The sequence below is a fragment of the Cryptomeria japonica genome, chromosome 10 (genome assembly GCF_030272615.1).
Source record: "Cryptomeria japonica chromosome 10, Sugi_1.0, whole genome shotgun sequence".
In the NCBI taxonomy this organism is placed as follows: Eukaryota; Viridiplantae; Streptophyta; class Pinopsida; order Cupressales; family Cupressaceae; genus Cryptomeria; species Cryptomeria japonica.
This window is the reverse complement of record NC_081414.1, coordinates 617,018,579-617,041,626: the sequence shown is the minus strand read 5'-3', so window position 1 is coordinate 617,041,626 and position 23,048 is coordinate 617,018,579. Positions and strand designations below refer to the sequence as shown.

Below are 23,048 nucleotides of genomic sequence, written 5' to 3'. Positions count from 1 at the left end.
ATGCAGTACATTCTTATTGGATTTAACCATCCAACTGTAGTCAGTGTGACTCCCATTATGTGATTGAGCAGTGAGCTCTAGGCGGTTGGCCTTTCTGCATGTGCAGACCCCATTTATGTACACTTACTATCTGCAGTAGTATCATCTGATTGTGGGCAAGGTTTCCCACCATGTTTTTTCTCCTTACAGGGTTTCCACGTACAAATATTGGTGTTATGTGTTGTGGATAACTTTGTGGTTATGTTTCATGCACTAATCCTTACCGGTATAACAATTAACTATTAAAACTGTCTACCGACATATTGAACTGGTTTACTGATATTAAGCATTAAGTTGGTTAAGTTGTTTTTGGTTTAAATTTATTTGACAACTGATTCACCCCCCCTCTCAGTTGTCTCCGGGACCTAACAACTTTCCTTATGGCCTTTTGGGTGGATGGGGGGTAAAAAACAATGATTTGGCTATCAAGAGGAGTCTCCATAGAGTTGTCTGGAAGCCCTTGGGTTGGTGAATACTTATGTATCAATGGGAGTTGTGTTTGTGGACAATTTGGAATCCTAATAGAAGGTTGGCTTGTGTGAGTGGGGTTTAGAGGGTTTGGTGTGATATGAGGGTTGGAGAGTCTCAAGTTGGCCTTGGGCAAGTTGAATAAGCCTAAACTAATGTGTACCAATGGTTAGATGAGGGTTGAAAAGTATGAGTTCATTTTTGGGGTATTGAAGCCTTATGAGTAACTATAACTTGGTGAGGGCTCTTGAGGATTTGTGAAGAGTTGTCACCTTGTTTGTAAGGTGAGTTGGGAGAAAGATCTCCCCTAGTTTGTGTGTTGGTTGGATGCTCTGCATCATTTAATGTAGACAAACTTCATTTTGTTATATGCTAACTCATTACAATAAGTCTTTTATATGTTTCCTTCTACATTTTGGACTATTTTTACCAAGTTTTTAAAGCACAACCATATTGATGTACTAACTCTTATAAGATGTGATGGTTATGTGTTTTGGTTTAAATAAAAAAAATTTAAAAGTGGAAGCCTTTTGGTTATTAATTCTATTTTGTGGGTGGCTCCTAAAATATCATTTATAACTTCTATGTAGCCTTGATTTATTGTAGCATATTCTAGATTTTGCAAGGAACTTTAGAATCATTTTTGCAAGGAACTTTAGAATCATTTTTGTGGAGTGTGTTATCTTTAGAATCATTTTTGTGGAGTGTGTTATCTTATACTAGCAAGTGGATTATAAAGACACTTGCAAAATCTAATAATGTTATTATTTTAATCAAAATTATTTGGTAATTATATGTGATATTTATATTTTAAAATATATTTAAAGAATATATGCAAATATTTTAATTACAACTTTTTTACAATTATGAGGGTTTTGAGCACAAGATTAAGAGAGAAATAACACATATTTAGATATAATAGTAGATAGTTGACAAGGAAGAAGATGAGAAGTGGTAGATGATTGAATATAATTGAATTTTATTGGTTGGAAAAAAATAGTTGCAACGAAAGAGACATCCACTATGAATCTTATGAATCTTGTAACCCACCTATTGTAGAAGTCCACTTTTCATTTAAATGAACTACTCTACATTTTGTTTCATCCTATTCTCTTTCGATGAGGTAGAACTCCACTTTTCATTTCAATGAGCTACTCTACATTTTGTTTCATCCTATTCTCTTTCAATGAGCTACTTCAAAAGATCGTATCAATACGAGAAGTTGCTTTTAGGGAGTATATATGAAATTTTTATATTATGTCATTTGTATTCTCCGATATATTATTCAAATTATATTTTACTATCGACATAATCATTGCATCTCCTTTTGGTGCAAGTACTAGTATTAACTATGATCATAAACCCATATCATATTTCCTTAATGCCTCAAGGATATTGTTTAATGCCTCAGGGATATTGTGTAATAGAGACCTCGATTAAATTCTTCAAAGAACCCCAAAGTTATATGCAAGATGCAGTGATATACCATAAAACAAGTTCATCCTTAGCTCCACAAAATATTTTCTTCTGTATTAGAAAATGCAAGCAAAAGTACACAAGAATTTTATTCATTTTACTTTTTATTTACTTGGAGGAACGAGGATGGTAGAGCCTCGTCTCCGTTTAGAGTAGACAGAGAAAATAGAGAACTTCAGACGACGCTCTCTGCATGAAATCATTCCATCACTGGTTTGATCTTCCTCTTTCATATTCTTGTCGACGTGGGGGCAGAATGAGGAACTCGTGCTCTCTATTCCACCTCAGTTCATGAGCTTCTCTCCTTGAAATGTTGTATGCATGCATCACAACCTCTTGAGGCATCCCCTTCAAAACCGAATTTCTTCCAGTGAAGCTCGATCGGATTGGACTGCACATCAATCAATCACAACCCTCATACACTTTTCCTAGTAATGTTGCATTTCAGAAGTGAAATACTGAAATTGAACTCACCTGTGGCTTGTGGTGAAGGCAATCCACTCGAAGCCCTGGTCACCGGCCCTCTTCACCACGGCATAAAACTGAGGAATGACGAGGAACTGGCCTTCCTGAACTCTTGCATCGAACACCCTTTCTCCTCTGTTATCCACAACCTGAATTCGGGCATCGCCTCTGGTGGCGTACAATATTGCGTGACACGAAAGCCATGATGGTGCAAACATTGCTCTCTGCAAAATTGTTCAAGTTCAACATCAGAATTTAACTGGTTTGAACTTAGAAAACAACCCAATTGAGCATTTTTAACAAAAATGAGGAATAGTGGAATTTGATTTTGACATACAGGGCGGAGAACGCCTCTCTCGGCTGCCAAGTTTAAGTGAGTGAGCGCGCGGAGTTTGAAGCGGTTTATTGTGTTCAGTCGTCCCCCATCTCTTACAAACACGTCTGCATCTTCTGGGCGGTCGGCATTGTGGCGCAACCGCATGTTGCAGAACAGTTGGACAAGTCCGTTTTCGGTCGAAGGTAAATCATTCTCTGTTTCTTCCTCATTAAGGGAAACAATTTGCCCAAGTCGTCTTCGATGTTGTTCAGTGACCCTGATGATTAGGCCTCTTCCCTTGTCGTTCTCTTGCAGGTTCCTAGCTGTGTTCTTTCTCACTCCAAAAGCCTCCGCCAGCATGTCCGTATCAAATCCTGCCAGCATATTGCCTCCATAGTTCCTTCCCTCTCCTAATCTTTCTCTTCTCTCCCGAGTTGCAGGGGATCCCGCCAAAAAGAAGGGCTGTGTCCGTCCATTCAAACAGTTCGTATATTTAGTCCAGAATAGAGAGCAAAGAAACAGAGAACAGAATGAAATGGGTAGTGTGCAGTGCAATATATTTAGTCCCTTTTCAAGAATAGAGAGCAAGGAAACAGAGAACAGAATGAAGTGGGTAGTGTAATACATTTAGTCCCATTTCATGGACAGAGATCAAAGAAACAAAGAACATAATGAACTGGGTAGTGAGTAGTGTAACATATGAATGAATTTGGTAGTGGGTGGTGTGATAGTTTTAGATTGTTTTTAAGAACAGAGAGCAGAGAAACAGTGAACAGAGAACGTAATGAGAGCAGAGAAACAAAGATGAAAGAACAGAGAACATAATGAATTGGGTAGTGGGTGGTGTAACATATTTAATTTCTTTTTCAAGAAAAAGGATCAAAATTAACAGAATTGGGTAGGATAGTGTAATATATAGCCCTTTTTTAGAGAGCAAAGATAGGGAGAACAGAATGAATTTGGTATTGGGTGGTGTAACATATATAGTCCTTTTCCAAGAACAGGGAGCAGAGAAACAGAGAACAGAATAAATTGGGTGGTGAGTAGTGTAATACATTTAGTCCTTTTCCAAGAAAAGAGAGGAAAGAAACATAGAACAGAATGAATTGGGTAGTGAGTAGTGTAATACATTTAGTTATTTATCAAGAACAGAGAGGAATGAAACAGACAACAAAATGAATTGGGTAGTGAGTAGTGTAATACATTTAGTTATTTATCAAGAACAGAGAGGAATGAAACAGACAACAAAATGAATTGGGCAGTAGGTACTCTAATATATTTAGTCCATTTTCAATAACAAGGAGCAAGGAAACAGAGAACAGAATGAATTGGGTAGTAGGTACTGTAATATATTTAGTCCTTTTTCAAGAACAAGGAGCAAGGAATCAGAGAACAGAATGTATTCGGTAATGAGTAGTCTAATACATTTGGTCCTTTATCAACAACAGAGAGCAAAGAAACAGAGAACAGAATGGATTGGTAAGGATTAGTTAGTGGGTAGTGTAATATATTTTGTCCTTTTTCAAGAACAGAGAACAAAATGAATTGGATAGTGGGTAGTGCTGCTTACGCGGTAGCTCTTGTCAAGCTGATTTTGATAGTTGGATGAGTCGGCAATGGCCACAATTCTAAGGGGTTTGTCACCATCGTTGAACCACCAATATGCTGCTCCTGCAAAAATGGCTACCACGTCTCCTCTCCTCACCCGCCTCACCTTCTGAGAGCTTTCGTCCCGAGCACACTCCTGTTCACGCCTGCTCCTCTCTTCTTCACTTCCCCTTTCTTCTTCTTCTCCTTCTCCTTCTTCTTGTCGCGAACCTCTCCTCCTTCGTTGGCACTCACCTTGCCCCGCTCCAAAAGGAGGCCGCCTGAAAGTTTCAGGGCACCCGGGGAAAACCACCCCCAGCCTACCCTCACCTGAGCAACGAGCAGATAAAAGTGAGAAATTTCATCGAGGTATTTGGCTATAATAAACATAGAGAAAAGAATATGATTCCATTGCCAATACAGCTGCTGAATTGTCATTAATGTTTAAGTTAATTATGCACCCAAGTGAATTGCAGTCTTCCCAGACTTAAACAACTACTATTTGAAATTGGGTTTCCCTCACAAACTCACAGGCTACCCTCACCTGAGCAATCAACAGAAAAAAGTGAAAAATTTAATCTATTTAGGTCTCCCACATAAATTCAAAGACTATTTACTGTCAACCATATCTCACTTACCCTCAACAATATACACCAGTTCAGGGGTGTTTTGGAATCTGGGCACCGAAAGCCCATCTCTTTCAATTGTCTCTCTGATGATCTCAACACCTGCACAATCCAATTCATCATTGTCCTGTCTGGTGGAGAGCTCAATGGTGCCAGCTTCCGATTTGATACTCTCATAGGGTTGCTGAGCACGCAGATGGTGCCCTCTGCATGATTGTTGCTGCTGCTGCTGCCTCCTCTGCTGCTGCTGTTGCTGGCCATTAACCATCTCAGAACAAGACCAAGTGCATAGCAAGAGCAGTGCCATTATGAGGGATGTTCTCATATTTCTCTCCATTTATCTCCTAAGCTATACTACAACTGTGGTGAGTGATGGGTGGTTTGCCCATTTTTATAGCATGATGGTGGCGATATAATTGAGGCCAGGTTAATGGTGCAGACAAATGGATTCAGAGTGGGGAGAAATAAAACAAATATTGGTTTTACGCTGTCAATGTTAGGCATCAGGCACTGCTTCGTGTGATGCGGCTACTCAACAAGGCCTGTTTCACAATAGGATTGATTTACAACTCATCTTCTTCCTGGTCTAGTCATTTTTCAAAGAGCGTATATACTGCTCAGGTATTCGCGAATAAGATTCTCCCACTTTCGTTTCCGAATCGCCATTTTTTTCCGTTTTTCTTGGAGTGCACAAGTGCAACACTATATACCAATGACACACCTTGAATACCTCAGAATTTGGAAACAAAAAACTAAACAGTAGAAACGTTTGATTTCAATAAAGCTAAAATGGTCAGGGTAAAAATGGTATTGTAATATTAACCCACCCCTCTCTCCAAGAATCCATCCAAAAAAAAAAATGATTACATTGATGTTCTTATAGATACTTTGAATGTCGAGTCAAAATCTAGAAAAAAAAAAAAGAATAATGTGGTAGTTATACAGCAGACAGAATGGACTATTGATTCTTTATAAAAAATGTTGAAATATGAAACGTAGCAGTCATTATATCGAATGAATCAGCTAGTGGAAGAGAACCAATACTTGAAACTTCTTTTTATGTGAATCTAGATGAAGGATTATTGTTAAGCATTGCAAGCTTGAAAAATCTATAGATGAAGGGCTATTGTTAAGTATTGCAATCTTGAAAAATCCTTTCAAGAGAAGGTGGAACATGGTTAGACACTTTTGACTTATAATCTATTTATCGTTTTGTGCATGAATAAACTCTAACATTGAAAAATCTCTTCATAAAATAGTTTCTTAGAAAGGGAGGTATCTAATTGTGTGTCTAACTCTAGTGGATTAAATATGGAGACTATGGGACAAAATTCTTCTTTCATTATCTGCAACATAAATGCAAAATTGAGCATATTTTTGCTATTAAATCTATTAAAGTCTCCTTGTAGACCAACCACTTTGCCATTATGGAAACCTTCTATAAACATTTCAAAAAACTCTTTACTAATGAGTCTACTAACAATTACCTTCTTCCCATCCTTGAAGAAAGTGTAGCTTGCTACTTTCCCCAAGAAATAAACCCAAAATGCAACAAATTCCTTCAACACCTCCTTTCTTGATGAAACCCTTTGGTGTATGGTCTTTGAAAACAACCTAGGAATAGATGGCATGTTGGTTAAATTCTATATAGCACTTTATCTCTATATACAAGAAGATTTGTATCATGTATATTGAAAAGGTATTGAAATTGGTTCTTTGGGCACTATTATTAGTCTATGATCCAGTAAAATCATCCCCAAAGACACAGATGAAAATATTGTGAATGGATGGTGGCAAAATCATACAACATTATTGCCAATTTAGATTGTCTTGTAGAATTAAATACATTACATAAGATATTGTGGAATCAAAACAAACAAACTTGATAGGAGGTAGATTCATCTTAGACAATTTGGTTCTTGCTTGGAAAATGATTGAATGGGTGCACAAAAAATTCCAAGATGCACTAATTATAAAGCTTGATTTTGATAAGGCCTATGATTACATATGTTGATCTTCATTTTGAATATGTCAATATGGTTAGGCTTTGACTTGAAAATCTAGATAAAATTAATATGTCATTTATGGCTATTAATGGAAGCCACTCATCCCTATTCCCTTTACAAAATGGTTTGCCCTTGCTCCATTCCTATTTGTCTTGGTAGTTATTGCTCTCAATTATCTTTTTCAACATGTGTGTTCCATTAAATTTATTAATGGTATCTTGTTGACACGTGATTCAAAATCCCTCAATTCTCACTTCACAAATGATAGCATGGTATTCATTAAAAATTTGGTTGATGAAGTGACTCACACATTAGATAGATTGAATAATTTTTTATATAATTTCCTGGTCGAAGCTAGTCGTGCATAAGACTATGTTTCTTATGGCTCACTCCAACTCATCACCTTCTTAAATCCCGAGTGCATGGTGTGAAGTGGAACATGGTACTATTAGGTGCCTTAGGATCTCCTTTAGCTCAAGTGTCTCTCAAATAAATTTGTAAATGGTTCTTACCTAAAACTAAGAACAAATTCCAAAATTGGAGTAAGCAATTTTTATCCATGGCTAAGCGAATATTGATTGCCAACAAAATCCTCTCACTCAACCATGTTTACATCTATTCTTGTTGGTTCCCATCTAAAACCGCTACAATTAATTGACCTACATGATCAATAGCTTCCTCTTGACAAATGGGGCAATAAATAAGGACTTCCTACTACTTTGAAGATGCACTACATGGGGCAATAAATAAGGACTTCCTACACTTTGAAGATGCACTACATTCAACCAAAAGATAAATGGGGATTGGGAGTTATAGATCCTCATACTTAGGGCATTTTTCTTACCAAATAATAGATTTTGAGGGCTTTGGATGGAGGGGACCCTTGGAAACATTTGGTTTGACACTACATCCAAATTTCTTCAATTGGTGACTCCCAAACTTGAATCAATTAGAAAGACAAGCTCCTCATTGCCCTTTTCTTAAAAACAAATGAATCTTCTCCATTTGACTCTATTTGGTTAGCTCCACATACCACTTCAAAGAGGTTTTCTTAGTACATATTATCAAATATTGAGTCATGGCTTAAGATTTCTTACCTCTTCCATTTGGTGGAACCACTTAATCTAACAAGAAGGAAAACCCCTTGGCACTATTAAAAACCTTAAGGGTAAGCAAATTTTCAAAAAATCCATTCAATTTTTTCATGACTTGTGGTACAATATGAAGTTTAACTAGAAATATTGGTAGTTGCTTAAGTATCAATTCAATCTATCCCCTTCTAATAAGAATCTACTTCCAAGAATATAACAACTTGTTACACCTAAAATTTCTTGTTTGTTGTCCTCTCCATGCCATGATAACATCTTAAAAATATTTGAAGAAGCCCAACAAGTGAAGCTCCTTATTCTTCATTCTTTTGACCATTTATAGGGAGCTCCTTCCTTCATTCTCTTTGACATCCTAAATCAATATTAAAGTTTGGAGAAGGTGGAATAAACTAAGCTTCCAAATCCAAAAATTCAAATCCAAATCTTGTTCCCAATTAATATTGTGAAACATTATCCACAACAAATTTCCTATTAGTGAATTCATCTCCTTCATCTTCCCCCATCCTATCCCTTCTACCCTAAAAACAAGTCTATCAAGCATGCCTCTTTCCTCTACCCATGCCCATAACCTATGGTACACCCTCTTCTCCACACTCCCCACTATTTTTGCACTGACTTGGTCAAGGAGAACTACAATTATTGGGTTTTCCTCCCTCTCATATGTCATCAATCATATGTGTAGATAAGATATCATTAATTGCCTCTAGAGGTTTTGCTACGTAGTTGTCTTATCTCACACTTTTTTGACCATTCAAATTGAAACATAGATGGTCTTCTTGAGCTTATCCATCCATATCACTAACTTTAATGTGAGATAATTCTTTAGACCAATTCTAACCTTGATAGAACCTTATAGAATTTTCCGAACCCAAATTTAGACTATTGAAAACCAGAGTTAAAATCAACAAGCTTCAAATTGCTAGTCTATAATAGTTTAGTAAACAAACCTAATGGTTGTGCAATAAATGAAATTCAAGATGGTTATACTCTAGGTTTAAAGAATATGTTTACTGAATTTGATAGAAATTAGTTCTTGGTATTTGCCCCTTTCTTTCAACTAAAGGATATTAATAATCATTATATGGATAAGGATGATAAATTTTGGGTTGTTTAGAAAGAAATCATGCCATGGACGAGAAGATGTGTACTTAATCTCTTGTGAAGAAGAAAATCTACTCCATTTTTATGGATTAAGAATTGTTGTTAGTGTACAACAGTGCCTTTTTTAGTTGTGTTTGTTTGTATACGTTCTATCATTTTAGTCATGTTTATTGGTTGTTCTTGTTTTCCCAATTGTGCACCTATAGCTACTTGTAATCTTATTAACTTCAATCCAATTCATATAAATAAATATGAATAATGAATATATCAAGTGGGTTGCCCAAGTATTAAGATTATAAATTTCCACCTATTAGAGAACACCATGGAGAAGGAGTAACTTGGATGAAGCAGCTATTAGGAAATTTTGAGCCTTAGATTAAAACAATAATATGGTAGTGTATATGAAAATAAACTTTCTTTATAGTAGTTGTGTAGGCTAAACTAAGAGAAGAATGGTTTAATCTAAATTTAATGATGACAATTGTTAGTTAATGCATTTTGATATTAAATGTTAAGTTATGAAACTAAATCTAATGGATGTTGATATTTAGTTTTTCTCTTGAAGAATGTATACCATTGATAATGATTTTAGACCTTAGAAAGTATGATCTGTATATTAATAAAATACCTTAGGTCCTACATTTAATATATTTTCTATTTGGAATCAAGTCTATAAGTTAGACCTAGTTCGAAGTAGTGGATTTATCCTCTATTTCTTTATCTAATTATAGACACTAAAAATCATCCAATGCCTACAATGATTCTTTTTTTTATATTGAAAATCAGTGATAAAAGAGAGAGTTTGCATCAGAGTTCCTGGGGACAATGCCTCAACTATAGCATTCAAGTTACATCACATACATCGGATGATAGCAAAAAAGTACAGTTCAGATATGAAACAAAAATAGATAAGTAGGGCCTCAACAATTGGCCAAGCTAAGAAAAAACATGGTTTTGATTTTCCATCCAAGTGGTCCACCCCCTTGGCCCTTCCATCCATACAACATCTCTATTACCATGGAGTTGGAACAACATCTCATCCTACTCAAAAGAGGGTTCCCTGCTATCACGGATCTCCTGCATCAGTTTCTTCAACACTCTTGCAAAGGCAGCCAAGTTCTGGGCGCAGCGCATCCAATCATATCCACATCTCATCTCATCAACGAACATGGTATTTGATCCATTTTCCAAGAAACGCGGCAATTTGTTCCTTTCCAGATCCAAGATGATGGAGATCTGCATAGCAACATTATAAAATGTGAGTCTTCTAAAAGACACAATAAGGGATCTAACCTGTCCTTGAAAACATTCCTCATTCCTAATTTTCCAAATATACCAAATGATATTAGCAGAAAGGATAGACCAAAATTTATTAGAATCCTTATTAAGTCCCTGCATAGATCCAGTAACAACTTCCATAGTGTTCACAAAGTGGGGAATCCAGATCCCAAACAGAAGCCAAACCTCCTTAGCAATAATACAATAAAAAAAGATATGTCGACTGGTTTCAGGTACTTTGCATATGGAGCAGGGATCAGAGGAGAAGGAGTCCCTTCTGAGGGGCAGTCTATCTATAAGCAGAAGCCAAGTGAAGCACTTGATTTTCGGGGCAATGGGCTTCCTCCAAAATTTGGTAAAGATTTTGTGCCACTCGGAGGTGTTGAGGTTCACATATCAAAGGTTATTAAGGTGATGAATAATAGACTCATCAAAGGTGAGAATAGGGTAAATATTCCTAGCCTTAATTGTATGCAATACAGTGCCCCCAGGCCACTTAAAGGAAGTAAACCTATGAGAGTCCACATGGCAGTTTTTCGGGAGACCAAGATTAAGGCAGGCATCTTGAATAAGCCTATATGTGCATTTTTGGGATTGGGGGAGGTCATATCTGGTTTTGAGCTCATCCCAAGAAATGAGATTGTCATCCTCCAGGATGTCCATAAAGCAAGTGATGCCCTTTTGGGCCCAAGACTTGGCAGAACAGCCTTGGGTGAGGGTGAGAGGCTTAGAAGCATGAAGAAGATTCCACCATATAGATCTCTCACCATGGATAGAATCGTTGGTATGAAACTTGGTGTCAGTAAGGAATTTTCTAATAACCTCCCAAACCTTCCAAATAGATTTGAAGACAAAGGTACCTTGTACAACAATGGGGAACTTACCAACAATAATATCAGAGAGGGGGAGGTACTTCAAGGATTTGGCTTTTTTTGGAACAACTCTTTCAATGTTGTATCTAATCAAGACTTTCCAGGGGTCATGTCCTTCAAGTGAATGGAAAATCCACTTGGCCGCCAGAGCTATACCCTGACATCTAAGATCCTTGAGACCAAGCCCACCAAGTTTTTTCTCAATGTGGCACCATTTCCATCTAATGTCATGCATTTTCTTACCCCCCTTCCCATTAGACCACATGAATCGTCTAATAATTTTTTGGATTTTGAAGATCTGGTAGTTGCTAAACATCCAGCTTGAGGAGTAATAAATGTTATAAGATGAAAGGATCTTCTGGAAAACTTGAACTTGCCAGCCAAGGAGAGGAACTTGTTGTTCCATTTGTTAAGCTTATGTTCAATTTTCATCCTAACCCAGACCTACATGTCTCTGAGCGAGAGGGAGACAGAGAAAGGGATGCCAAGGTATCCGACAATCCTATTAGGCCCTCCCCATTGGAAGCCAGAGTGTGGGACCCAGTCAGGGGGACCATCCGTCCATCCCAGGAGGATGGATTTAGAGTGAGATATTTTAGCACCAGAGATAGTACCAAATAGATGGAATTTCTGATTGAGGGCATCAAAATTTTGTTTGGTAAGTTCATGGAACAGAGAATTGTCATCAACAAACTGAATGTTCAAGAGTTGAGAGTCATCAGGTAACCTAAGCCCTTTCACGCTAGGAGACAAGGAATTATCTCTAAGAAGATAGAACAGGGCTTCAAAGGCAATGACAAAGAGAGCATGGGCCAATGGGAAACCTTGCCTTATGGACCGTGATAGCTTGATCGAGGAGGATAGGTCACCATTAACTTCAACAAGCGAAGATGCATCTTGAAAAAGAACTTTAATAGTACTGCAAAATTCATTAGGGAAGCCAAATGCCTTCATCATCATAAGAATAAAATACCATTCAATCTTGTCATGTGCTTTTTCAAAGTCAACAAGGAGCATGGCAGAATTTTGACCCAAGGTTTTGGACCAATCCATAGCCTCCTAGCTGGTAATTAGATTCTCAAGAATATACTTGCCCTTGATGAAGTCAGTTTGGGTGGAGTAAATGAACTTCGGTAAGATATTTTCAAGCCTAATCACCAAGATCTTAGCAAGAATCTTGTAGGAAACGTTAAGGTGATAGGCCTCCAATTCTTTATAAGGGCCTTATCCCCATCTTTAGGGATCAACTTGATGATGCCACAATTGATGTTCTCTCCAAGGGATCCAATGTCAATGGCTTCATTATACATTTCAAGAAGGTCACCACAAATCTAGTCTATGTTAGCTTTATAGAACTCGACAGGGAGTCCATCCGGCCTGGAGGCCTTATCATTCTTAAGGGCATTGATGGCTCTCTCAATTTTCCTAATTGTGATTCTTTGCTTGAGGATAAGGGATTCATCAGGAGAGATTTTAGTGGGGATGAGTTGCGTAATGTTAGCTCTCATAGTTCTGGCATGGTCCGAGTCATCAGAGGTAAACGGGTGTTGATAAAACTTAGCAAAGGCTTCAGTGATGCTGCTTGGATCAAGGATTTCAAGGTCATCAATAATAAGCCTATCTATAGATTCCCTAAAAAATTTCCTTTTGAGAAGGTTAAAGAAGAATTTAGAACCTTTATCTCCAAGTTGAAGCCATTGTTGTCTACTATGGATCATGGCCCCTCTTATCTTAGCCTGTTGGTGACTTATGAGAGCATCTCTTACCTTGGTCAGTTTGGTGGTTAAAGGGATGTTGTGAGGAGATTGTTGTACCTCCTTCTCAATAAGATGCAACTGAGAGGTGAGGGTTTTCTCAATATATCTATAATCTTTGGCTCTTTGTTGACCCACGATTCATAGCAATTTTTTCCAGGCAGGGACACTGTAGTTCCACCTACCGAAGTGTGAGGATAGGTTCATATTTTGTCTGTCCAGAATCCTAATCAATTTAATAGCAGCAAGGGCAGTAGGGTCTTTAAGAAGGCTGGAGTTGAGGATGAATTTTTTACACCCTTTGAAATTGCAGGCAGAGGAGGAAAATAATTTAATCTGGGAGACAATTGGGTGATGATCCAACATAGTAGAAGGTCTAAGATAGATAATGCTACCATTAATATCAGGAACAAAGGAGAAGTAATCTTTGTTAGCATAGAATCAATCCAATCTTGAGTAGATCCAGTTGGGGCCTTTCCGGTAATTGCACCAGGTATGCCAAATGCCATAGTTGTCCTTTTTATTACCAGCAATGGGATCAAATAGATTTTTGAATGTTTTAAGCTTATCCCAATGGGACTTCTCCGTGCCCTTCCAGTCAAACGAGTTGCCCCCAAGTTTGTCAGACTAGGCCTCAATCATATTGAAATCCCCCCCATAATCCAGGGAGTGTCAGGGAGGGATATCAAATATTCCCATAAAAGGATCCTATCTTTATAGTCATTAGGAGTGTATATAGAGAAAACTCCAAACACTTTGTTATCATATTAAGAATAGCCCAAACAACCTAGTTGCAAGGGGATACCCCTGTTTGGGTAACATAATTGGTCCACTTATGATTAATGAGAAGAGCAACCCCACCCTTGCCTGTGGGGTGATCAATAGCAATTTTGACAGAGTCTTTCCAGATGAAGTCAAGATTGACTTCAAGATTAAATCCAATGGTCTTCAGTTCTTGGAGCATAAGAATATCAACATTGTTAACAGAGTTCATGAATGACTTAACAATATGCTTCCTATCAGGGGCTTCCAGTCCCCGTATATTCCATGAGACACAATTCATAAGGAACCATTGGTTATAGGATCCTTGGCCCCCATCGGGCTATTGACAGCAGATTGAGGGGTTGATTATTTCCCCCCTTTCTTTTTATGTGCAGGGCCTTTGTTCTTAAAGCCCATAGGATGACCTTTCTGCCTAGGAATGGAGCTCATCTCAAGAAGGTCAATATCCTCACCTTCATCATTATAATCCATGGGGGAGTCATCATGGTGAAGGTGCGGATAAAGGTCAGGAGCGGCAGTGAGAACCATATTTGGAGAGCATGGGACTTGAGAGCAGAGGGGGTCATCATCAGGCAAGGCAGTGATGACCTCAATGACCTAATCATCCCCAATCTCATTAAGTTTTACTGGTTCAACCGCAGAGCCAATGTTGGAACCATAATTGGCGGTCCCAGAGGTGATTGGTCGTCTGGTAGAGCCTCCTCCAGGATTGGAGTTAACATTGATTTTCTCATCGTTTTCAAAAGCTTTAACGATGGATTTAACCACCGAATTGGTCTGGGATTTACTAGCAGATGACTGCATGGTCATGACATGATCAACAACAGGATAAAGTTTTTTACTTTTATTCTGTTCGGGGGTTTTATTGGTCGCTTTTACTTTTTCAAGGGTGAGTTGTTGAGCGTTTTTTCTTCTGCATTTTCTGGATTTGTTTGTGACCGCCTGGAATTCATCACCATGCTCTTGTTCCAATTGAATCAATGCTTGTGTAACCGGAGAGTGAGGAGGAGGTTCGACATTAAATTGACCCACTATCGGGCGTAAACCATCTTTGGTGGCATTTGAGTCCTTTTTGGTAGCCTCAGGGGAAGATTTAGTAGGGGGATTGGCAGCTTTAGCCCTAGTTTCACCATTATTTTTGTTGCAGTTAATAATAGGGCAATCTTTACGAACGTGCCCTTCTCTTTTACAGAGGAAACACACATTAAGACCCCCGAGAATTTCCACAAGGCGGGAGAAAATCTCACCCTGAATATTCATGTTTAAAACCCTAGGTATGTCTATGCTAGGTTTAATGGAGATGAGCAATCTGGCGTCAAGATTTGCAACCAATCGGGTGGAATAGTCCATCCGAATGACCTTACCGATAGGCTCGAGCATCCGAGGGATGAATTTCCAGAGAAATGGTGGAACATTTTTTACAAGAATCCACCTATGGCGAGATAATGTGAGGATTTCCTCAGAGATAGCCTCAGGAGTCCAGCCTAGGGCTCGAAAAGAGGTCTTACCCACAGACCAATATTTCTTTTTTAGGGCTTCGGTCTGCATTTCATGGTTATGAAAAAAATCACATATAGCCCCTTTTGTATCTGCCTACAGAAGGAAATACAGAGTCCAAGCTTAAGATTCCAATAATTAAAGAACCAGTCGTCCATAAATTTCCTAGGCGAACATTTATCGACATCAATACAAGCAAAGAACACTACAGTAGTTTTAAGTCTATCCTTTTCTAAGGATATCTCATTCAGCATACAATCGTTAGGCATCATGAGGCATGAATCGAGAGCAGAGTTGGAGCCCTTACCCAATGCATGCCCTCCTCCATCTCCAAGGGACGCCACAAACTGAGCTTGTTTGGAAACCTCCAAAGCAGCATTAGAGACGGTATCTCTGTAAGATGCCTTCAGAGACGAAGAAGAGGTATTGAAATTATTACCAGGGCTGGTTGCAAGGTTAGGTTTAGAATGGGACGGTACAATGAATGCATCGTCTGAACAAGGCTCCATATTGAGCCGAGTGATCATAGATAGAAAGACTAATTGCAAGTAAATACTGACATAGCAATAAATTGAAGTTAACTGACTGCGAAAGGAAATAAGGAAGGGTTAATTCAAATCAAACCATGTGGAGGAAGGTATCCTCCTCCACCCAATCAGCTTTGCCACTTGTTAGAGCGTCCGGAAACCAGCTTGTAGTGCGAATGCTGAGATTGTCTCAACGAAGAAAAAACAATGATGCTTTTTACTAATTTTCATCTACATTAAGTAAATAAATTTAATTATTTGATTATTCTAACTTTTTCTCTACCTTTAATTAAATAATTTTATATTATTTAATTACTCTCCTTTTTCTTAGTAATCTAACAATTTTAATTGTTTAATTATTTTGTTTCATTTTCTTTTAGCTGAACAATTGAATAGTTAATTCTAATTATTTAAATCAAGTTTTCTTCTATGATTAAATAAATAAATAAAAAAATTTGAAGTATTCAAAGGTGTTTGAAAATAAATGTTTTAATTATTTATTTTAATTCCCACTTACCTATTTCCTCTCTCCACTTATCTATTTCTTTCTCCGCTTAACTTCATTTTTTACTCCCTCTTTCCTCTATTTCTAGAATGGTAACCTTGGCATGCACATTCACTCATTCAATTCTCTTATGCAATCTCCATCGATGATTGAAAACACAAACATCATAAATTCAATCTCCCTTCTCATTTGAATTCATCCACACTCTTTGAAACTTTAATAATCTCAATCATTATCATTTATTGAGCTTTTATGCTTTTGCACACAACCAAATATGAGATTAAAAACAATACAATTTCACAAAGTGGAGAAAAATATAGGATATGTTTGATTATAAATTTAATAGATAATTATTGATAACTTTCTATATATAGTATGTCTAAAGTCTTAATTGACAAATTGATTGAAAAACATCCATAAATTTCAAACCATTCCATCTTCAAATCCGAAAGATGTGTCACACTCTACACTACTAGTCATATTTTTTTGACCAAAATTTTTATTTTTAAAAATATAAAAAATTCATAGTAAAAAATTCCTAACTAATTATAATTTATTTATAAAAATACATGTGTCACATCCGAACGTGTCATTTATTTATATTTAAGATTCTTTTCTTTTGCTCATACTTAGATTGGTTGGAATGACACCTACATTTCTTTTCAAAAGTTTTAGTATTACTTCATTAAAAATTTTAATTTTCACTAATAATTTTTTTCAAAAAATATATCTTAGAAGCTATGTCCAATTTTCTACAAATTTTAGTATTGCTTCATTAAAAGTTTTAATTTTCACTAATAATTTTTTTCAAAAAATATATCTTAGAAGCTATGTCCAATTTTCTACAAATTTTATTCCTACATATTTGTTTAAATGTGTTAAAATTTTTAAATTTATTATTTAACATTTTCATTGCCACTTAGAGGTAGGGTTTAGTCTATCATGATCCTATACTCACATGCAACATGATATAATATTTGCCTCCTTATAACTACATTGTAAACTAGTATTTTTCCTTCAAATTGCCTTTGAATTGTGCTAACCTTAAAATGGTACAGTGACAACATGAAATCAATCTTGCCAAAAATAAATTTCCAAAATGAACATCTTGCTAGAGGAGATAATCAAGATAGTTGAGAGAACTCCCTTTTATCTATGACGAGTTAGGGTGAACGAAAATGAGGACTAATTTATTTGATGCTCAACCAAAATATTTATAAATTTTCTCACGATATATTAAGTCTTTAAGCTATTTAATAATATCACTAAGAAACATACTTGAGTCTTCACAATATGCGACCTACGAATTCCATAGTTTTGGCTTTTTAAAGTGTGTTAAGGCTATATGCCAAATATTTGGTAAAAAGATAAATAAGTGCTTTCTAGTGCCATGGTGAAGCTTAGAAACAAAAACAATGAGCACCCTCCAATACTATAACATATAACATAAGCAACATATAACACATAACTTGCCTTAAAATATTTGAGTACCTCTTTAATTTTTAATGTTGACTTGCCTTAAAGTATTTGAGTACCTCTTAATTGTAATGTTGTGAAAAACTATTATAATTTTGTAAAGAGAACCGTAACATATAACTTGTGTTAAATTAAGTCATACCATATAACATAGTAGTCAATGATTATATATGTGAAGATAGTGATGACCTAATTGTGTCTTGGCAAAATTCTTGCACTACTTTAGAGAATAGTGTTAATTATGTCATCTATGTACCTTTTAGTCCAACATATTAATTATCAATTATAAACCCATATGATATTTCCTCAGCGCTTATCATCTATATAGCTTTAGTCCATCATATTAACTATGGATCATAAACCCATATGATAATTCCTTGATGCCTCAAAAATATTGTGTAATAAAGACCTCGATTAAATTCTTCATTTAAAGTTATAGGGCAAGATGCAGTGATATACCAGAAATCAAGTTCATCCTTAGCTCCACAAAGATACGTTCTTCTGTATTAGAAATTTTGCAATGCAAGCAAAAAACGCACAAGAATTTTATTCATTTTACTTTTTATTTACTTGGTGGAGGAATGAGGATGGTAGAGCCTCATCTCCGTTTAGAGTAGACAGAGAAAACAGAGAACTTCAGACGACGCTCTCTGCATAAAATCATTCCATCACTGGTTTGATCTTCCCCTTTCATATTCTTGTCGACGTGGGGGCAGAATGAGGAACTCATGCTCTCTATTCCACCTCAGTTCATGAGCTTCTCTCCTTGAAATGTTGTACGCATGCATCACAACCTCCTGAGGCATCCCCTTCAGCACCGAATTTCTTCCAGTGAAGCTCGACCGGATTGGACTGCACATCAATCAATCACAACCCTCATACACTTTTCCTAGTAATGTTGCATTTCAGAAGTGAAATACTGAAATTGAACTCACCTGTGGCTTGTGGTGAAGGCAATCCACTCGAAGCCCTGGTCACCGGCCCTCTTCACCACGGCATAAAACTGAGGAATGACGAGGAACTGGCCTTCCTGAACTCTTGCATCGAACACCCTTTCTCCTCTGTTATCCGCAACCTGAATTCGGGCATCGCCTCTGGTGGCGTACAATATTGCGTGACACGAAAGCCATGATGGTGCAAACATTGCTCTCTGCAAAATTGTTCAAGTTAAACATCAGAATTTGACTGGTTTGAACTTAGAAAACAACCCAATTAAGCATTTTTAACAGAAATGAGGAATGGTGGAATTTTATTTTGACATACAGGGCGGAGAACGCCTCTCTCGGCTGCCAAGTTTAAGTGAGTGAGCGCGCGGAGTTTGAAGCGGTTTATTGTGTTCAGTCGCCCCCCATCTCTTACAAACACGTCTGCATCTTCTGGGCGGTCGGCATTGTGGAGCAAACGCATGTTGCAGAACAGTTGGACAAGTCCGTTTTTCGTCGAAGGTAAATCATCCTCTGTGTCTTCCTCATTAAGGGAAACATTTTGCCCAGGTCGTCTTCGATGTTGTTCAGTGACCCTGATGATCGGGCCTCTTCCTTCGTTGTTCTCTTGCAGGTTCATAACTGTGGTCTTTCTCACTCCAAAAGCCTCCGCCAGCATGTTCGTATCAAAACCTGCCAGCATATTGCCTCCATAGTTCCTTCCCTCTCCTAATCTTTCTCTTCTCTCCCGAGTTGCAGAGGATCCCGCCAAAAAGAAGGGCTGTGTCCGTCCATTCAAACAGTTCATATATTTAGTCCAATTCCAGAACAGAGAGCAAAGAAACAGAGAACAGAATGAAATGGGTAGTGGGTAGTGTAATATATTTAGTCCCTTTTCAAGAATAGAGAACAAAGAAACAGGGAACAGAATGAAGTGGGTAGTGTTATACATTTAGTCTCCTTTCGTGAACAGAGATCAAAGAAACAGAGAGCATAATGAATTGGGTAGTGGGTAGTGTAACATATTTAGGTCTTTTTCAAGGACCGAGACCAAAATTAGCAGAATTGGGTGGTGGATAGTGTAGTAGAATTAGCCCTTTTTCAAAACCAGAGAGAGGGCAAAGAAACAGAAAACAGAATGAATCTGGTACTTGCAGTGGGTGGTCTAATATTTTTAGACATTTTTCAAGAACAGAGAACAGAGATCGTAATGAATTGGGTAGTGGGCGGTGTAACATATTTAGCCCTTTTTCAAGAACCGAGATCAAAATTAACAGAATTGGGTAGTGGATAGTATAATATATTTAGCCCTTTCATAAACAGAGACGGCAAAGAAAGGGAGAACAGAATGGATTGAGCAAAGAAACAGAGAAAAGAATGAATTTGGTAGTGGGTGGTGTAATATATTTAGTCCTTTTTCAAGAATAGAGAGCAGAGAAACAGAGAATATAATAAATTGGGTAGTGGGTAGTGTAATATATTTAGTCTTTTTCAAAAACAGAGAGGAAAGAAATGTAGAACAGAATAAATTGGTAGTGATTAGTGTAATACATATAGTCCATTTTCAAGAACAGAGAGGAAAGAACAGAGAACAGAATGGATTGGGTAGTGGGTAATGTAATATGTTTAGTCCTGTTTCAAGAACAGCGAGCAAGGAAACACAGAACAGCATGAATTGGGTAGTGGGTAATGTAATATGTTTAGTCCTTTTTTCAAAAAGGGAGAGCAAGGAAACAGAGAATAGCATGAATTGGGTATTGGGTAATGTAATATATTTAGTCCTTTTTCAAGAACAGAGAGCAAGGAAACAGAGAACAGCATGAATTGGGCGGTAGGCAGTTTAATATGTTTAGTCCTTTTTCAAGAATAGGGAGCAAAGAAACATAGCACAGAATGAATTGGGTCGTGAGTAGTTTAATACATTTAGTCCTTTTTCAAGAACAGTGAGGAAGAAAACAGAGAACAGAATGAATTGGGTAGTATATTTAGTCCTTCTTCAAGAACAGAGAGCAAGGTAACAGAGAACAGAATGAATTGGGTCCTTCTTCAAGAACAGAGAGCAAAGAAACAGAGAACAGAATGGATTGGTTAGGGTTAGTTAGTGGGTAGTGTAATATATTTAGTTCTTTTAGAAGAACAGAGAGGAATCGAACAGAGAGCAAAATGAATTGGGTAGTGGGTAGCGCTGCTTACGCGGTATGTCTTGTCAAGCTGATTTTGATAGTTGGATGAGTCGGCAATGGCCACAATTCGAAGGGGCTTGTCACCATCGTTGAACCACCAATATGCTGCTCCTGCAAAAATGGCTACCACGTCTCCTCTCCTCACTCGCCTCACCTTCTGAGAGCTTTCGTCCCTGGCACACTCCTGCTCACGCCTGCTCCTCTCTTTTTCACTTCCCCTTTCTTCTTCTTCTTCTCCTTCTTCTTGTCCTGATCCTCTTCTCCTTCGTTGGCACTCACCTTGCCCTGCTCCAAATGGAGGCCGCCTGAAAGTTTCAGGGCACCCGGGGAAAACCACCCCCAGCCTACCCTCACCTGAGCAATGACCAGAAAAAAGAGAGGAATTTCATCAAGGTATTTGGCTATAATAGACATAAGAGAAAAGAATATGTCATTGTCAATACAGCTGCTGAATTGTCAGTAATGATTAAAAATTATGCACCCAAATGAATTGCAGTCTTCCCAGACTTAAACAACTACTATTTGAAATTGGGTTTTCCGCATAAACTCACAGACTACCCTCACCTGAGCAATCAAAAGAAAAAAAATGAAAAATTTAATCTATTTAGGTCTCCCACATAAAGTCACAGACTATTTATTGTCAACCATATCTCACTTACCCTCAACAATATACACCAGTTCAGGGGTGTTTTGGAATCTGGGCACCGAAAGCCCATCTCTTTCAATGGTCTCTCTGATTATCTCAACACCTGCACAGTCCAATTCATCATTGTCCTGTCTGGTGGAGAGCTCAATGGTGCCAGCTTCCGATCTGATTCTCTCATAGGGTTGCTGAGCACGCAGATGGTGCCCTCTGCATGATTGTTGTTGCTGCTGCCGCCTCCTCTGCTGTTGCTGTTGCTGGCCATTAACCATCTCAGAACACGACCAAGTGCATAGCAAGAGCATTGCCATTATGAGGGATGCTCTCATATTTCTCTCCATTTATCTCCTAAGCTATACTACGACTGTGGTGAGTGATGGCTGGTTTGCCCATTTTTATAGCATGGTGGTGGCGATATAATTGAGGCCAGTCTAATGGTGGAGACAAATGGATTCAGAATGAGGAGAAATAAAACAAATATTGGTTTTAGGCTGTCAATGTTGGGCACCAGGCACTGCTTCGTGTGATGCGGCTACTCAACAAGGCCTCTTTCACAATAGGATTGATTTACAACTCATCTTCTCCCTGGTCTTGTCATTTTTCAAAGAGCGTAAATACTGCTGAGGTATTGGCGAATAAGATTCTCCCGCTTTCGTTTCCGAATCGCCATTTTTTTACGTTTTCCTTGGAGTGCACAAATGCAACACTATATACCAATGACACACGTTGAATACCTCGGATTTTGGAAACAAAAAACTAAATAGTAAGAAACGTTTGATTTTGATAAAGCTAAAATGGTCGGGGGTAACAATGGTATTATAATGTTAACCCACCAGATGAGGTGCAATGATTAGCACTAGTATCTAAATGAGGTATATGTCGATAGTAATTTATATAATTATAAATTTGACAGAGGGTTTATAATTGAATGTATAAATACTTTATCAAAATTAGGTTATAGTTGTTGAAGTCATCTCAAATGTAAAATATTTGTCCTTCCTATTGACATATGACTTACTTAAAATAGAATTCTTGTGTCGGAAAGGGAATCTAGATAATCTTATGTGATATCATCTTATATTATAATTATTTTTATTATATTTTCATTATGAACTTGTATTTATCATTAATATTATTTTATTATTGTATTATCTTATGCTATCTTGCTATAAAAGACATAACAAACATAAAATCCATGCAATAGCCTCAAACAATATCCTGTAGCAACTTGAGCTATAAATACCATTTCTTATCTTATGGCAATTTTATGCTGGGGCAACTCAAAAAGAAATGGATTTCCACCATCTTCAATTTTCAAACAAAATAGTTATTCAAGGTTCGAGATAGAAAGTCTATTCGGTTGATTGATTAAAATTTTATGTCTCATGGTCACTCTTGCTTCAGACTAAACATA

The 23,048-nt window shown here is 37.4% G+C and overlaps 2 protein-coding genes across 2 annotated transcripts; both read right to left on the bottom strand.

The window, feature by feature from the left end:
- Positions 1–2,011: 2,011 nt before the first annotated feature.
- LOC131029964 (11S globulin seed storage protein Ana o 2.0101) lies at positions 2,012–5,356 on the bottom strand. Its single transcript, XM_057960647.2, has 5 exons — positions 4,990–5,356; positions 4,335–4,681; positions 2,786–3,226; positions 2,458–2,672; positions 2,012–2,374 (listed from the first exon to the last, which is right to left on the bottom strand). The coding sequence occupies exons 1-5, from the start codon at positions 5,312–5,314 to the stop codon at positions 2,191–2,193; spliced, it is 1,512 nt and encodes a 503-aa protein (XP_057816630.2). The 5' UTR covers positions 5,315–5,356; the 3' UTR covers positions 2,012–2,190.
- Positions 5,357–18,362: 13,006 nt separating this feature from the next.
- LOC131029962 (11S globulin seed storage protein Ana o 2.0101-like) lies at positions 18,363–22,013 on the bottom strand. The gene is made up of 5 exons (XM_057960646.2): positions 21,651–22,013; positions 21,002–21,345; positions 19,149–19,589; positions 18,821–19,035; positions 18,363–18,737 (listed from the first exon to the last, which is right to left on the bottom strand). The coding sequence occupies exons 1-5, from the start codon at positions 21,973–21,975 to the stop codon at positions 18,554–18,556; spliced, it is 1,509 nt and encodes a 502-aa protein (XP_057816629.2). The 5' UTR covers positions 21,976–22,013; the 3' UTR covers positions 18,363–18,553.
- Between the last annotated feature and the right edge of the window lie 1,035 nt (positions 22,014–23,048).

Bases quoted from the DNA above. Each gene is read 5' to 3' on its own strand.
- LOC131029964 (XM_057960647.2), bottom strand. From the start codon at position 5,314: ATGGAGAGAAATATGAGAACATCCCTCATAATGGCACTGCTCTTGCTA. The intron at 4,682-4,989 runs GTAAGTGAGATA...CTCGTTGCTCAG, and splicing joins ACTGGTGTATATTGTTGAGG to GTGAGGGTAGGCTGGGGGTG. The intron at 3,227-4,334 runs GTAAGCAGCACT...GGACGGACACAG, and splicing joins AGCTTGACAAGAGCTACCGC to CCCTTCTTTTTGGCGGGATC.
- LOC131029962 (XM_057960646.2), bottom strand. From the start codon at position 21,975: ATGGAGAGAAATATGAGAGCATCCCTCATAATGGCAATGCTCTTGCTA. The intron at 19,590-21,001 runs GTAAGCAGCGCT...GGACGGACACAG, and splicing joins AGCTTGACAAGACATACCGC to CCCTTCTTTTTGGCGGGATC. The intron at 18,738-18,820 runs GTGAGTTCAATT...ATTGATGTGCAG, and splicing joins GCCTTCACCACAAGCCACAG to TCCAATCCGGTCGAGCTTCA.